The sequence below is a fragment of the Danio rerio genome, chromosome 2, assembly GCF_052040795.2.
Source record: "Danio rerio strain M-AB ecotype USA chromosome 2, GRCz13ab, whole genome shotgun sequence".
Classification (NCBI taxonomy): Eukaryota; Metazoa; Chordata; class Actinopteri; order Cypriniformes; family Danionidae; genus Danio; species Danio rerio.
The window spans coordinates 34,135,071-34,151,870 of NC_141022.1; the positions used below are offsets into that span (position 1 = coordinate 34,135,071).

The 16,800-nt window shown below is 34.4% G+C and overlaps 1 protein-coding gene across 2 annotated transcripts in view; it reads left to right on the forward strand.

Annotated features, from left to right (window-relative positions):
- Positions 1-913: 913 nt before the first annotated feature.
- Positions 914-16,800, forward strand: part of atp6v1h (ATPase H+ transporting V1 subunit H) — a 60,156-nt gene continuing 44,269 nt past the window's right edge. For both annotated transcript variants that reach the window (NM_001291708.1, NM_173270.3), the window contains exons 1-6: positions 914-979; positions 1,541-1,667; positions 6,931-7,030; positions 7,277-7,366; positions 8,845-8,958; positions 13,980-14,084. In NM_001291708.1, coding sequence (NP_001278637.1) covers positions 1,564-1,667; positions 6,931-7,030; positions 7,277-7,366; positions 8,845-8,958; positions 13,980-14,084 — 513 coding nt within the window. In that variant the 5' untranslated portion in view covers positions 914-979; positions 1,541-1,563. The remainder of the gene's footprint in view (positions 980-1,540; positions 1,668-6,930; positions 7,031-7,276; positions 7,367-8,844; positions 8,959-13,979; positions 14,085-16,800) is intronic.

Genomic DNA, 16,800 nt, shown 5'->3' on the forward strand with positions numbered 1-16,800 from the left:
TTAAAATATCTCTTTTGTGTTCAACCAAAAAAAAAAAAAGTGAGCGACTCAAAACTGTTTGTAACAAGTGAAAGGACAGTAAATGATGACAAAATTATAATTTTTGGATGAAAATCCCTTGAAGTCAAAACATAATTTTTTTATTATGTCAAGTCTTTCTCTGTAAGTCCTGAGTTAGTCTTAAAAAAATACAATTATATCTACCAATGGGAGGCGACACAGTGGCGCAGTAGGTAGTCCTGTCGCCTAACAGCAAGAAGGTTGCTGGTTCGAGCCTCTGCTGGGTCAGTTGGCGTTTCTGTGTGTTGTTTGCATGTTCTCACTGCGTTTGCAAGGGTTACCTCCTGGTGCTCCAGTTTCCCCCACAGTCCAAAGACGGTACAGGTGAATTGGGTAGTACAGGTGAAATTGTCCGTAGTGTATGCGTGAATGAGTGTGGGTGGATATTTCCCAGAGATGGGTTGCGGCTGGAAGAGCATCTACTGTGTAAAAATGTGCTGCATAAGTTGGCGGTTCATTCCGCTGTGGCGACCCCGGATAAATAAAGGGACTAAGCCAAAAAGAAAATGAATGAATCTAATGAGGTAAAAAAATGTTGAATTAAGTAGATTTTCTTGACCGATTTGAAGATTTTCAAAATCGTATTTCTCATCAGTCAGAAACTGTCAGGGGTGTGAATAATTTCAGGCTTGGTATCTGCTATGTACACAAGTTCACACACCTGCCACACATCATAGACACAAAATGAATGGATACAGTATAGTCAACATGTCAAGGGGCTCGTCAACTTTCATTAAAGCTGTCCTCAAAATATGACTTTGCAGGGTGTATGCAGAGCCGTTCAGAGAAATAAATAAAATCCTCATCACTAGCAAGAAACATTTCTTTAAGGGGTTAATCCTATGCCCCGCTCACATGACAACATCACGTGACACTGGTCCCGTGACGTCTTGTTGCAATTTGACAGCAGAGGAAGCAGGTAAGCGAAGTCAAAAATGTTTTTTTTTATATTTCTGTTGAAGTATCGCTGGTCGGATTCAACAATAATTGTTAGATAACTATTTAGCAACGTCGTAGTGAACGTAGACGCGTGGCGCTTCGTTTCTAACTCGCTGTTTTCGTGCATTAGCATTTGTCAGTGGCTGTGTTCATTCAGTAACGTTAGTTGTTTTGTTAGACAACAGTACAAGATATCGTCACACGATTTAAAAATGCCACGTTTACAACGTTACTTAAAGACATGTTTGGTTAAGCTCAATACAGTATACATTTTAAATGAGCTCGTTTAATTCGCTTTTTAGCCGTTTAACCTTAGCTAGCAGGTAACGACCCTTGCGATGCTAGATTAATTTAATAGACCGTTAACGTTACAGCTTTATAACATCACACGGTCACACAATATACGTGAAATCTTTATTCACGGTTCCTTCACCGTGTTAAATGTCTTTCCTCTTTTCGTAACTAAAGATGCTGCATTATTTGTTATCGTGACCTTTTCAGTTTTAGCACATCACGATTTGATATTGTGTTCATTTTTAAGATCCTTAAATATAAAATCTGAAGATGGACATCCGAGGGGCAGTGGACGCTGCCGTCCCCACCAATATCATTGCAGCGAAGGCCGCAGAAGTCCGAGCAAACAAGGTCAACTGGCAGTCCTACCTTCAGTGAGTACATCTAAATATCACTTCTGCTTCTGTATTTCTCTCATAGACAGCCTCGATGCTCTATTTGTAGGGTGCTTTAGGTTTGGTTTTAATTTGGACATTCTGAGGAAATTAAGAGTGTCTCAAAACATACAAATAAAAGGTACTCATGTGAATAAAGTGGAAAACGCTTGATACATAGTTGTAAGTTGTTAATGAGATTGTTACATTGTTATTATATTGTGCTCCAGTATTTTGATAGAAAAGGTTTTGTACTGGCACAGTTAATATATTCATTAACACTTGCAAAACATCAAACAGTGGAATTTTGAAATGTCATATAGTATATTTTTAATGAATTTTTCAAATGTACAAATCTATGCAACTTCCTAGTCATGTGACCTGGAGGTGTCACAGCAGTTGTATGTTCACGCACACCTGCCACACATCATAAACACAAAAACTGAATTTTGGACATATCATATAGTCTATTTTGAATATGCTTTTTAAATACACAAATCTATACACCTTTCTGGTCATGTGATTTTATGATGTCACACTAGGTTTGTAATATGTTCACACACCTGCCAAACACATCATACACAACTGGATTTCAGAAGTGTCGTAATATGTATTTTTAATGAGTTTTTCAAATATACAAATCGGTATAACGTAATGGTCACATGACTCGATGTCACATCAACTGTAATATTATGCTAAAGGAAGATCACCAAATCATTATTTATTTTATTGAAGATCATTTCATAATGCCATCACCAAGTCATATACAATTGAAGACAGAATCATTTGCCCCCTATGATTTTATTTTTATTTTTTAAATATTTTCCAAATCCCAAATTTTCACAGTATGTCTGATAATATATTTTTTCTTTTTTTAGAAAGTCTTATTTGTTTTATTTTCACTAGAATAAAAGCAGTTTTAATATTAAAAAAATCATCTTAAGGTAAAAAATTATTAACCCCTCTAAGCTATATTTATATTTGATAGTCTACAGAACAAACCATCATTATACAATAACTTGCCTAATTACCCTAACCTACACAATTATTCAGTTAACCTAGTTAAGCCTTTAATTGTCACTTTAAGCTGTATAGAAGTGTCTTGAAAAATATCTAGTCAAATATTATGCACTGTCATCATGACAAAGATAAAATAAATCAGTTATTAGAAATGATTTATTAAAACTATTATGTTTAGAATGTGTTGAAAAAATCTCTCTGTTAAACAGAAATTGGGGAAAAAATAAACGGGCTAATAATTCACGGGGGCTAAAAATTCTGACTTCAACTGTATATTTATATATTGTATATTACTTGCTGAATGAATGTCAAATTTTTCACTGATGATCATCAAAGTAACTAAATCAATGAGCATTGTTCTTATTATTAATTTTAATATTGTGATTTTTTTGTGATCTCAATGAGATGTGTCATGGTTTGTGACTATTACTGTATGTAATTATTACATATCAACGAATGGTGAACGAATAAATATCCAATTTTACTGCACCTCTTTGTAGGCAGATTGAAAATTTTGAGACACTATGGGAAAAAAAGCAAAATGGGCTGTGTGCCTTTAGAATATTCACATTTATCCTATGATAAAGATATGATTGGCTTCAATAAAGATGTAGTTGAGGGGCACGGTGGCTCAGTGGCTAGCCCTGTCATCTCACAGCAAGAAGGTCGCTGGTTTGAGTCCTGGCTGGGCCAGTTGGCATTTCTTTGTGGAGTTTGCATGTTCTCCCCATGTGCGTGTGGGTTTCCTCTAGGTCAGGGGTGTCCAAGCTCCTGGAGGGCTGGTGTCCTGCAGAGTTTAGCTCCAACTTGCTTCAACACACCTGCCAGGAGGTTTCTAGTATATCAAGTAAGAGCTTGATTAGTTGCTTTAGGTGTGTTTTATTATGGTTGGAGCTAAACTCTCCAGGACACTGGCCCTCCAGGACCGAGTTTGGACACCCTTGCTGTATGTGCTGCGGTTTCCACCTCAGTCCAAAGACATGTGGTATAGGGGAATTGGATTAACTAAATTAGCCATAGTGTATAAGTGTGTGTGCATGTGAGATTGTATGGTACCGGGTTCTCAGTACCGGGTTGCGGCTGGAAGAGCATCTGCTATGTAAAACTTATGCCAGAATAGTTAGCAGCTCATTCCGCTGTGATGACCCCTGATAAATGAGGGACTAAGTTGAAGGAAAATGAATAAATAAAAGGTATAATTGCTAATGTTTTAATTCAACAGTATTTTGCTGTGTTACTATTTATGACATTTTGGATCAAGTGCAGTGTTAGTGAGCATGGACTTTAAAAAACAGTGGGTCTCAAAAACAAAATATTGGTGTGAAATCTGATATAATTGACTTTATTGTTTGCTAAAATGTCATTGGGGTGATTCTTTTGTAAAACAGGAACAAGGTCTAGATCTTTTAAGGAAACTGAGTTTTTGTCATTGTCTTGTGACAGTTTTGATGGAGGTAGTGTCATGCGTGTATTTCCTTTCTGTTTTTGATATTCACAGTAAAAAAATCTGGGTTTCACACAATCAATTGTGTTGAGAAAACATGAAGAATTAAGTTAGCATGTACATTTTTTACAAATTTAAGAGGATCAAACATAAAACAATTAAGTTGTCCCCCCAAAAATCTTAAGAATTGTGTTGTAGAAGGTAATTGTTAATAAGTAGTTTGAACAAACAGCAAACATAATCTTTTAAGTGTTGTTTGTTTTAAGATTTGTTATTTTACATATTTATGGTCCTAGAGAAAGTTGTTTAAGTAGAGGTTTATAAAATTGATTAGTAACTCTTTTGCAGAATTTAAAAGACTATGGTTTAATTTTTTTAACCCAAAAGTGAAATTTACTGCTTACATGATTGAATATTCAGAGCCTGTGTTTTTCTGTGAATTTAGGGTCTTTATGTGACTGACGTTCAAAGTGCATGTGATCCAAGATTTTTTTTAAGACTCCACTTTATCTAAAATATGGTACAAATAGTAAAACAGTGAAATATTACTGAATTTACTAGAACAGTAGTAACAATTGAAGTTACATTTTTTACATTAGTTACATTAGTTTATTGCATCTTGTAGTGTACGCTTAATTTCATTTGAAAAAATGAGTGACTGAAAACATAATAAAATACTTAGGATATATGAAAAATTTTAAAAAGGCATAAAAAAAACTTTGAACGTCAATCAGATAAAGTGCAGTCTTGGTGAGCAAAAAAGACTGGGTTTCAAGGATGCATAATTGTGTGTGAAATCTGCATTTTCACAAATCATGATTCACCAAAAACTTTTTTAGTCATTTGTAAAAAATATAGAAGCCACTGAAACTATATAGTTAAACAAGAAAAAAAGCTGCTTTATAGTCTTGATGTCTATTTTATATTTTCTATAGGATGCTTTAATGTAATATATTTGCGCATATACTAGATTAGTCAGTACCAAAGCCAAAACTGGAACTAATATATCAAAAAAGCTTCACAATACAGATATTTGTACACCCAAATCAATATTTTATTACTTAATTAATGTTTTGCAAAAGTATAAAATAAAATTGGGCATGGTGGCTCAGTGATTAGCACTGTCGCTTTACAGCTAGAGGGTTGCTGGTTCAATTCTCGGCTGGGCCAGGTGGCATTTCTGTGTGACATTTGCATGTTCACACATGCATAGGTGAATTGGATGAACTAAATTGTCTGTAGTGTATGATTGTGTGTGTGTGTGTGTGTGTGTGTGTGTGTGTGTGTGTGTGTGTGTGTGTGTGTGTGTGTGTGTGTGTGTGTGTGTGTGTGTGTGTGTATAAATGAGGGACTGCATTGGTGTTTTCAAGCACTAGGGATTTATTAGTTAGTGAATCTCAATGCTGGGTTGCAGCTGGAATATACAAGTGTAATTTGTCGGTTCATTCCTCTGTGGCAACCCCTGATGGATCGGGGACTTGGCTGTTGCGCAAACTTTTGAAGTTAAATGTATCTTTCTGTTTCTAAAAATTGTTGTATTTTAATGGATATAACTGTTTAAAAAGTCAAGTGCTATTTTGGGGTTACCCCCTGGATTTTGCCTACCCAAATTCAAAAGCTTTCCAAATCTACATGCAGCGATGTAAATGCAAAGTTTGGAATAATTTCAAAGAAAACCCTTTGAATTTCCATAAAACCCTGTTGCAAGTGATTAAAGTAATTATATAAGTTGTCTGTTTTATAAGAACCCCTCCAAAAAAGAGGCACCTTTTTCTTCTTTTTGTAAACTCATATTTGAAAGTGTACCTTTTAGATTCTGTGTTGTCTAGGTTACTGTAATTAATTTTGTTGGTTCCTGCACATGCGAGTAATCATAGGAAAAAAAAATGTCTCTATCATAAATTATGCAAAAGTTATTCTATTCTAACTGATGTGAGAACGGAACCACACCACTTATAGGGTATTGGGCCAGTACAGACTTTTAAAATTTAAAGACTGTGGGAGTTATTGACATCAAGGACCCAGTACCAGGTATGCAGAATTCTTAATAAAACAGTTAGTTTAAATGCACCAAAAATTATTGGCAATATTTAATATTTATTAATAAATATTGCCCATATAAATGTCAGATTTACTAAACAGCAAATTAAAGAGAGATCAAATCCCATGACAGAATAAACAAATAGAAACTAGTATAATTTTTTTTTTGTGATTTACTTACAGAGAACACATGATTTAAACAGATCACACGCTAGCAGTCTTATTGTCTAACACATAAGATAAGGTTGTGATAAGGTGTAATCTACTAACAAGCACAGAATCAAAGCAATGCTCAAATACCAGCAAATTAGCTACCACAAACCTTAGTCAAATGCTTGGTATAATTTATTTCAGTACTCTCTGCACATTAATTGTGTATCTGAAAAGAAAATACAAATATGCAATCCGGTCATTCTCAATAATCCCTATGTTCCTGCAATTTCATTACTAATGTCTCACTGTTTTTAGAAAATCCTGACATAAGGTTTTAAGAGCAAACTACACTGGCACAACTGTTGATAAATCTGGCCCTAAATATGAATGATAAATTACCCAGTGTGAAAAGTTGGGAGAACGACCCATGAGCCCTTCATTATCACAGAATTCTCCAGATATGAGAGAAGCTTGCTGCAGCTGCGCTTATTTGGCTCTTGAGAACAGATATAACATAGAACAAAAGCAATAAAAAGAATATAAATATTTGATGCATTTTGTTGTGTCAATCTTTGGTTAGTTACAGCAGAGATTCATGTTTTTCAGGGGCCAAATGATCTCCGGCGAGGACTGCGAGTTCATTAAGAAGTTTGAGGTTGCTGGATCTGAGGACAAGCAAGCAATTCTGACAAACGAAGGACATCAGGTTAATATTGCATTCTTCCCGCATTCATTTTGCCTCTTCTTTCCTGTTTACCTCGAAAGAAGAATTGTACCACACTAATATTGCAAAGCACGGCTCGACCAGTGCTTGTGATTTTATTTTTGGTTATAGTTCTGAGAATCACAGACATTGGGGACCCTTTTATATAAATCAAAGCTTTGTGAAAATAACTAGGCTGCTGTATTTCTACTTGAATCCAACTAATTCTTCAAACATATTGTGTTGCAGTGTGCAAAGACCTTCCTCAACCTTATGGCTCATATATCTAAGGAGCAAACCGTTCAGTACATCCTGACCCTGATTGATGACACACTGCAGGTAAAAAATACGCGCCATTGGAGAGATGTAAAAAGTCCAGCTCTAATCTCTGTTTTCTCATAGCCTGTCAGGCTTAAAAGCTTTGAAGTGTTCATTCATAACACATAAAGTGACCCTGTATTATCTCAGTTAAAAGGTGTAGAATGTATTGATATAAAAAATGAGGACAGTTACGTGAATATTACTGTGACGGCTTTTTGTCTTCACAGCCTTGGTCTTGCATATGTTCAGAAAGCAAAGAAAAAAGTGGGGTCCTTGAGCTGATTTTGAAACATATTGTCAATCCTTAAACAAATAGCTATGGTGCACACACATATTGATGCCCTATCTTAGCTTTTATTTTTCTTTGTGTTTTGTCAATATTATCTGCTAAGTTTCTGTTGATTGATGACCTTCATAAAACCCACTTTCATTTGCTTTTATGCAGCTTGTGCACCACAGTGCCTGTACTGAGTATTTGTGTATTCATACAGTGACTTGTCCTCTCACAGCTCATTTAGCCCATGCCTCTAAGATGAGATCTTCTATTCATATGCAAAGTGGCTGTAATTTTAAAACCCAGATAAACAGGCTCATCTTTCTATTTAAAATTCAATTTACTTTTATAAACATATCCTTAGGGAAACTGTCTGTCTCACTCTCAATGTGCTGTTTTGTCCAGTATCTTTTTTACAAGACGCTGAATGTGTTTTTTTCCTCAAGGACCCAATAGTGCTAATAAGCACAGCTCATGCTGTAGTGATGATAATATGGTGGAACTTGGTTGCTCTAGATTATTTAAAATAATCAGATTATGTAAAATAAATTAAATTATGAATGTATAAAAAAAATATATATATTTTGATGTTAAAAAAAATATTGAGTTTCTATACTAGAGATGCCCATGCAAGGGCATGTAGGCCAAAGTTGGCCCATGGTAGTAACCTTTGATTTGGCCCACCATCCCATCTGAGAAGAGAGAGAGAGAAGAGAGAGGGTTTCGAGATTATCAATTAAAATTTAGTGTAGCCATTTGTTTGTTTGTTTGTTTTATTGTTGAAAGCTCACTGAAATTAAATGTTTCTATTAACTGGTGTAAATTAAATCAGATTTTGTTTAATTGTACTCCACTGTGTTATAAATGTGATTGTTTTTATTGCAATAAGTTATCTTTTAGAATGTTATACTGTATTAGTTAATAGGATTGTAAGCAACGTTTGCTTTTTATTTTGAAATTAGGAAATTACCCATGGCAAGTTTAATGTACTATAGTTTGGTATATTTACCTTTAGCCCACGCCTCTCTGTAATATTGGGTTTTTGGCCCTTATATGAAAAAGTTTGGGCACCCCTGTTCTATACTAACATTTTGATAATCTCCAAATTTAGAGAGCTTGCTAACTTCTGTATTAGAGTAAAAACCGGTGCTTATAATTTTTTATCTGTAGTCACAGTTTTTTTCATGGGATGTTGCAATAATGTATCTCTTGCTCTATGTAGGAAAATCATCAGAGAGTGAATATCTTCTTTGATTATGCAAAGAAGACTAAGAATACAGCCTGGTCATACTTCCTCCCAATGCTGAACCGTCAAGACCTCTTTACTGTTCACATGGTAAGCTTCTGTTAGACATTCGTTTTATCTCATTAGTTTTATCTCAAATAGAATTTTTTTTTTTAATTTTCTGTTCATTATAAAATGATTTCTTAAAAAAACATAATAAACACCATAGCTGTTTTCAACAATAATACAAGAAGTGTTTCTTAAGCACCAAATCATTGTGTTAGGGCTCTATTTAAATGAGCTAGGCACAAAATCTAAAGCACATTGGGCAAAAGCATTAAGGGCGAGCCTGAATCCACTTTTGCTATTTTAAGGATAGAAAAATATGGTTTGCTTCGTGGTCAATGGTTTAACAGGGTTGTGCTTATTCTCTTAATGAGTTATTGGTGTGTTTTGAGCATAACATGCATCAAACCAATTCAAGTCTCCTCTCCCATTCCCTTTAAGAGTCAGTTGCATTACACCATGGTGCGTTTGTATTTACATGGCTGACTTTGTAAGTGAAAAAACTGAATGCTTTACTAGCGAGTTAAACAGACTTACCTACTTACTTTCTCTTCTCTTTAGTTTACTTTACTCTTTTACTTTCGTGAAGTAAACGGTGGAAACTCTCTCCACTGAAGACATCCATTAGCCTACATATTTAATTTTGCTGTTTCATCATTTCAAAACTATTTTTAAACTATTTTTAAACTAAAAACTATATATAAATATGCATATAATAAATAACACTGCTTATAATAATGATGTTATACAAAAGCAAATTGTCATAATTAAACTGAAAAAAGCCCCCCAAGATGAAGAAGGCTTGGAGGCAGTGGTTTTTATATTTATGAAGAAAGTAATAATTTTTGTTTTTAATAATTTTATTCTTTTTCATTTGTAAAAATATTTGCAAATTGCTGTCTGTCCTGTTTTTATTAAGCAATGTGTACACATTTAAGGCGCACAACTAACGTGCTCTGCGCTGGCTTTTAGACCAGCTTTCAGCTGGTCAATTGCGCAGTCTATTTTAGTTCCTCATAATAGCAACGCATCAACAATGCCCCTCAACACACCTCCTTTCTAGACCGGCATACCCATGAGTCCACAAAGCGGCACAAATGGATTTACTATTTAAACAACGTACCCCAAAGTGGGAAAATTAGTGTAGCAATGGTCTAAAAATGGCAACAAATTGCACCAAACACGTCTTGCGCCCTATTGCATTGGGCGTATGATAGGGCCCTTAGAGTGATTTTTGAAAAATTAAGTAATGCTGAAAACTGGAATAATTTCTAAATATTACAATAAAATGCATTTTATATACTTTCATATAAAATATGGACTTCCGTCAAACCTGGAACATCTATCCTAGGCAGACTTTTTAATTATTCAGTAAACATTTTAACTGAAGAGTGCTTTTACGAAAATAAGCATATAAATACCTGTAATATTCCATAAATTAGTATTGAACTTAATTTTAGGCATTTTAAGAAGCTTATTTCATTCTCTAATTTAAAAGTATTTTAGCTACATGCAGGAGAGATTCAGTTTCACAACTGTTATTTTATTTAAATTTTTTTAGATGTATGCTGGTATAAGATTCTGATGTTTTATCATCACGGCATAATAATATTGTGATTACTGCTTTAAAATATTATTTTACTTTACTTTAAAAATGTGATACTTTTTATAGTCTGGGTAAAAACAACTATTTTATGAACACAATATATTTTATTTTAAGAAACATTTAAAAAGTATTTTGGAAAAGCAAACATGTCAATCTCAATAGTTTAAAAAATCATTGACTTCTATCTCTTAGTTTTAAAAACACAGATTTCTTTGCATCTCAAAGTATTTTGGATATCTTTCTTTTCTTAGGATATAAATTAAGTCACTGAACTTTTCAGGTCTATAGCATGCTTTCATGTTGGTTTATAAGTGATTTTGTTTTTCAAATGTTTCTTGAATTATGGCCTTACCAGAAGCTTTTAATATGGATGGTTCTATACTGCTAGAGATACTATTGCCCTAAAAACCGTCGTAAAAAAAACAAAAGCTTACATATACTGTAGAACCACAAAAAAAAAATTGTGGTTTTAAAACCTTGAATTTTCAAAACACTGTAAACCTTGAAAGCAGTTATGTTCCCATGGCTAGTGCTGGTGGTGTTTGCTGATGGTTCAACTGCATTTGCTCAACAAAGTGCCCATGAAATATGAACCCAATATCACTCAACCTTCACAAAATGAAAACAGCATCATGTTTTATTCTAAAAAGCAATGATTTCATTTAGGATCGACAACCTGTAAATCAATAAATGCACATTTCTGAGCTGTCAGGCCTTCAGGGTCACTACATTTAAAACCTTTGTTTGAAAGCCCGTAGGTAGTATTGGGACCCATCAATAATTCATCAAAAAGATTTGCATACTTAGTTTTTGAACATTTCGCTCAAAAGCTAAACGATTTCTCAGGGTGCTTTCGTTTTAAGTATATGTACTTCACACGCAGAACAGTGTGAAGTCAGTCATCACGGCTTAATTACCTTTCAGGCAGCAGGCGGTCGCAGGGTGAGGATGGTATTGATTCCCCCTGCCATCTTCACCTCAGCTCTTAATAAAACACTCTGAAGTTCCCCTTTTGCATGGCAAGCAGAGTAAATGTCATGTCTTCTGGAAACATCAGAATGGCTCTGAATGCATTCATTACCATAGCGCGCGCACAGATTTAGAGAGAAGGGGCCCTGTGAATCGCTTCATCTGACCAATAATGCCAGCATATTCCACAATGGTTGCATATTCATTTGGCTGAAATGTTCATTCGGGATGCTTAATTTCAGGTTGAATGTTTCAGATGGATGTGCAGCAACAGTTGCCATTACTTATCACAATTAAGACTGGTAATGGTCCTTTGGCCTTTTGCCACTTTTATTCAGAGGAGAGCGGTGAGAGGACAGGAAATGATGGAAATATAGAGAGCAGGATTTGGAAATATTATGAGCTCTATTAAAAGTCTATTTGTCTGCATTTCCACAGCACACATTCAACACAACACAATTTGTCCAGTTCTTTGTTTTTTGGCTTTGTACAAATTTTTAAACATGATTTTTGCTTTTATGATTACTCAAGTACATCAGAGCCTGGCATAACTGGAAATTGCTTTTAATTTAAATATTTCAGAATTGGCATAACCAGAAAAAAATGATTATTTATACTAAAATAAAGGATTTGGAAATGTTACGAGCTCATTAAAAGTCTATTTGTCTGCATTTCCAGAGCACACATTCAACCACCCATAATTTGCCCAGTTGTTTGTTATTTGGCTTTATACAGATTTTTAAACATCAGCGCTTGGCATAACTGGAAAATTACAATTAATTTAAGTATTTTAGAGTTGGCATAAACAGAAAAAAAATATAACTGAAATAAATGTATGAAAAGCCATGGAAAATAAGACTTTATTAATTTACAAGTCTAGAAATCCAATTTTATTATTGGACTTTCTTATATATGGAGATATAAAAATTTAATAATTTTAAAAAATGTTTTTACTGTGTTCTGCCAGGTTCACTTACAATGATTCTCTCTCTGAAGCATGGAATTTTGATTCATTCAGTATTCAAGACTTGGAAAGAATGCAAATAACTAAGTAAAATAGATGGATGTTGTTATGATGCAAAAAAAATATTATTCAACTTGCTTAACATACCTACAGCGGGGAAAATATGTATTGAACACGTCATGTTTTTTCCTGGCAATAATATTAATGAAACATGGAATTAAATCAGATTTTGGTAAAAACCCAAACAATAAAAACATATAAATAAAACAAAAATATATATATTTTTAAATTTGTTAATTTGTAATAACAATGACATGACACAAGGAGAATGTACTGAACTGCTGAAACATATTTAATATTTTAAATAAAAAGGTTTTTTTATTTTTTATTTTGGTGATGGCAGCTTAAAGTCACCTTTTATATGGAGAATGAAATCATATGAATTGCTCAGGTGTCAGTTTTTTACAGACTTCAACAGAGTCTAAAAATCATGATGATTTTGAGGGTCTCGTCTATCAAATCTGATCTTTAGTTTGTATTTTAGTTGGACTCAAGTCAGGTGATTGGTTGAGCCATTCTACAGCTTTATTTTCTTTCATGAAAGCATTTGAGACTTTCTACTCTGGTCATTTCATCTTCATCATTCTGATAATGTAGACGTTGGAATTAAGCAGCTATTATTAATTTACAATGACGAAGGCAAGAGGATTGCTGTAGAACTACTGAGAGATTTCAGCTGCTGTCTGGGCCTTCACTGCCTTTCTACAACTCTCTTTCTTCATGTGTTCAGTACTTTTTCCCCGTGTTATTTCATTTTATTACACATAAATTTGTAAACTAAATAGATTTGTTTTCATTATATATATCGATTGCTTTGGTTGTTACTAACATCCGGGGAACATTTCAACAAGTCAACAGCACCATTAAAGATTTGTTTTCTGAGAAAAATTGTGACGTGTTCAATACTTTTTTCTCTGCTGCACTTTATCTCATCCAATTTTAATCTAGATAGATAGATAGATAGATAGATAGATAGATAGATAGATAGATAGATAGATAGATAGATAGATAGATAGATAGATAGATAGATAGATAGATAGATAGATAGATAGATAGATAGATAGATAGACAGATATCAAACAGACAAAGCAATAGTGACAACCTATTATAAAAAATATTGTATTGAATCCAGTATGAACACTACAATATCTATTTTTATCCGATTTTTTTTTTTTTTTTTTTTGATAAACCAGAATCAAACTGTCTTGTTTAAAAAAGTTTTGCCAGTAAATTAAAGAAAGCAAACTGTCTCTTCCTTAAGTGATCTTGAACATTTTCTTATGTCATAATCATATCTTCACTTGTTTTGGCTTAATTTGAATGATTGTGGGTTATCTTGAGTCCCCTTAGTGGGCCCTGACCAGGTATTTTGTGTGTCTCTATATTCAAGCATCTGTATGAAAGACACGTCAAATAGAAATACAAATTTTCCAAGCACTGATGCGACATTTCTTTTCTTCTTCTCAGGCTGCCAGAATCATAGCCAAACTGGCTGCCTGGGGACGTGACCTGATGGAAGGCAGTGACTTGAACTACTACTTCAACTGGATTAAGACCCAGCTCAGCTCTCAGGTAAAACAAAAATCTAAGATATTCCACCTTAAGACCAATAGACCTTCTCTCTCAAATTTAAGAAAAAAAGAAGATTTTTTTTTGTTAATTACTTACTTCTCACATTATTCCAGACATGTATAACTGACTTTCTTTTTGGTGTGTTAGTGACTGAGAGAATTTCGTAGCATCCTTTCATTCATACGGTAAAAGTGAATGAAGGCTGCATCTGCCACTTTGGTTATTATCTCTTCTTTTGTTCAGTAGAAGAAAGAAATTCATATGAGATGAAAAGAAGTGATACTGAGTAAAAGGTGTCAGAGTTTTTATATTTTTACACAAGATTTGTTGATTACATGTTATTGATTTATTTAAAGTACTTGTTTTTAAACGAGGATGGCTTATGTTGCACAGAAAGCTCTCTTTCTGTTTCTCAGCATTTTTTTATTTGCTGAAAGGACCTTATCTTCAACTTATCAAAAACACATCTGCTTCTGCCGCCTGTGACAGATCATAACCTACTGTATCTGGATCTTTGTGCATTACTAGTATTGCCTCTGTGCCTTATGATGTAAATTTTCCCCATACAATGAAACTTCAAAAGATGCCATCGCTTTCTTCTTGTTTTCAATCCTCCTCCTTTCACAAGAGTGTGAAAGGCAAGCTGGGACATAAAAGAATTTGTGATGTCAAAGCGCTGGCCGTGTGCTGTGTTCCTTTTAAAAATGTCCTTTTTTTTTCGTTGGGTTTTTTTGGGGTTTTAAATAGAACGTCTTCACATTAAAGATGGCTGCTTTATCAGTATTGGTTTCTGTGTGAGGCCACATCTGGGCTTCAACGTTTTAATTCAAAGTAGGGCTGTGAAGCTATTAAAAATGTTATGTAATTAATTACATCATGTGCTAATTAATTAATCAAAATAATTGCATTTAATCGCACATAAATATTGGCTTAGAAATGTAGAATATAATATGAAGTATTAATAAAACGAATATAAACGAACCAACAGACCAAGTATTTTTCAGATTTAAAGTCAGAAATATAGTAATAAAAATTTAGCAATGAAAAATGAATGCAAATGTTGTGTATGACATGAAACCAGAAGTCATGTTCTAATGAGATAACACAATTAACACAAGCACAACATTAGTGTTAGATCTTAGCCGGAACAAATGTGACCCTGTTGATTGTAACTATGGTGATGTCCACTGTGTCACGTGCATCCCACTCAACTGGACAAATTGCATCTACTATGGGGGAAACAGGCACCTGAGTAGCAATTCCATTGCCTGCCTATACTCGTATAAAAGGTCCTTAATTGTTGCTTCGGTGCAGTAGATTAATATCAATGTATTTGCTTTTATTTGTTTATTTTTAGGTATATCCATTTACAGGAGTCTGTCGGATAGTTTTATTGCTAATGCAACCAGCACACACATGAACAGCTTACCGTCTGCACATCAGCATTCACCAATCAGATCTTGTTCTGCTCAGCATTCAGCAGTAATGCTAGTCTCTGCCCTCAAAACATTTTTAACAGTTATTTTTTGCATAATGAATTAATCTAATTAATGTATTATATGAACAGCCCGGCACCACTGTGGCTCAGTGATTAGCACTGTCACCTGACAGCAAGAAAATCGCTGGTTCAATTCCTTGCTTGGCCAGTTGGCATTTCTGTGTGGAGTTTTCATGTTTTTCCTGTGATGGCGTGGGATTTATCCAGGTTCTCTGCTTTCTTCCACAATCAAAAGACATGCAGTATTACTGAATTAGATGAACTAAATAGGCTGTAGTGTATGAATGTATGTGAATGTAAGAGTTTGTAGGTGTTTCCCAGTACTGGGTTGCAGCTAGAAGGGCATTTGCTGCATAAAACAAATCCTAGAATAGTTGGCGGTTCGTTCCGCTGTGGCAACCCCTGATAAATAAGGGACTAAGCCGAAGGAAAATGAATGAACGAATGAATGAACAGCCCTACCTGAAACAAAGAAACTTCATATAATTGATATACTTTTATATTGTGCTCTGAAGTTTTTGATCATACAGTTGTTGTTTTTCTGCAAACTCAATTTTGTCATACATGTCATACTGAACACCAGTTCTTGAGTTGGTTCACAAATTTATTTAATTGATTCATTAGTTAAACACTAGTAACAAACGTAGCCAGACATAACATAGTATGTGAAAAAAATGTGTGTGAGCTGTAAAGTATTTGAAAAAAAAAATGGTAGGCAAGAAGTAAGTGGATGACAGGAAAGAAGTGCAAATACAGTCAACACTTGAATATCTAATAAGGTATGGCTGGGCAGTATGACCGTATATAATGTTACAATTATTTGATCTATACTGCGACATGTAAATAAGTAGGTGTGGCTAACTCTCATGCAATATGCTTGATCCGGCTGCCACTTATGAGACTGAGGGAACCACTGACTGGATCACTTTTAGTAAGATCAGCGATCTGAAGTAAGTTGTTCTGTGATTTAGGTTGGCTGTTTTGGATTACCTTCTTAAATCTCTAAATGTCAGTACAGAATAACCTGGTGCACAATATCCCTCTAAGTTAAACAGCCGCTACTGACTTGCGCCTCCCTCAGGTCCTATTGCACACTCGTTAACACAACTTATTCACATGGGGCCCTTTAAAACTTATAATAGGAATATAAAGATAAAATACATGAATAACATGAAGTGCTTAGTCTTGTTTGAAATATTGGTCAGAACATTCAGAACA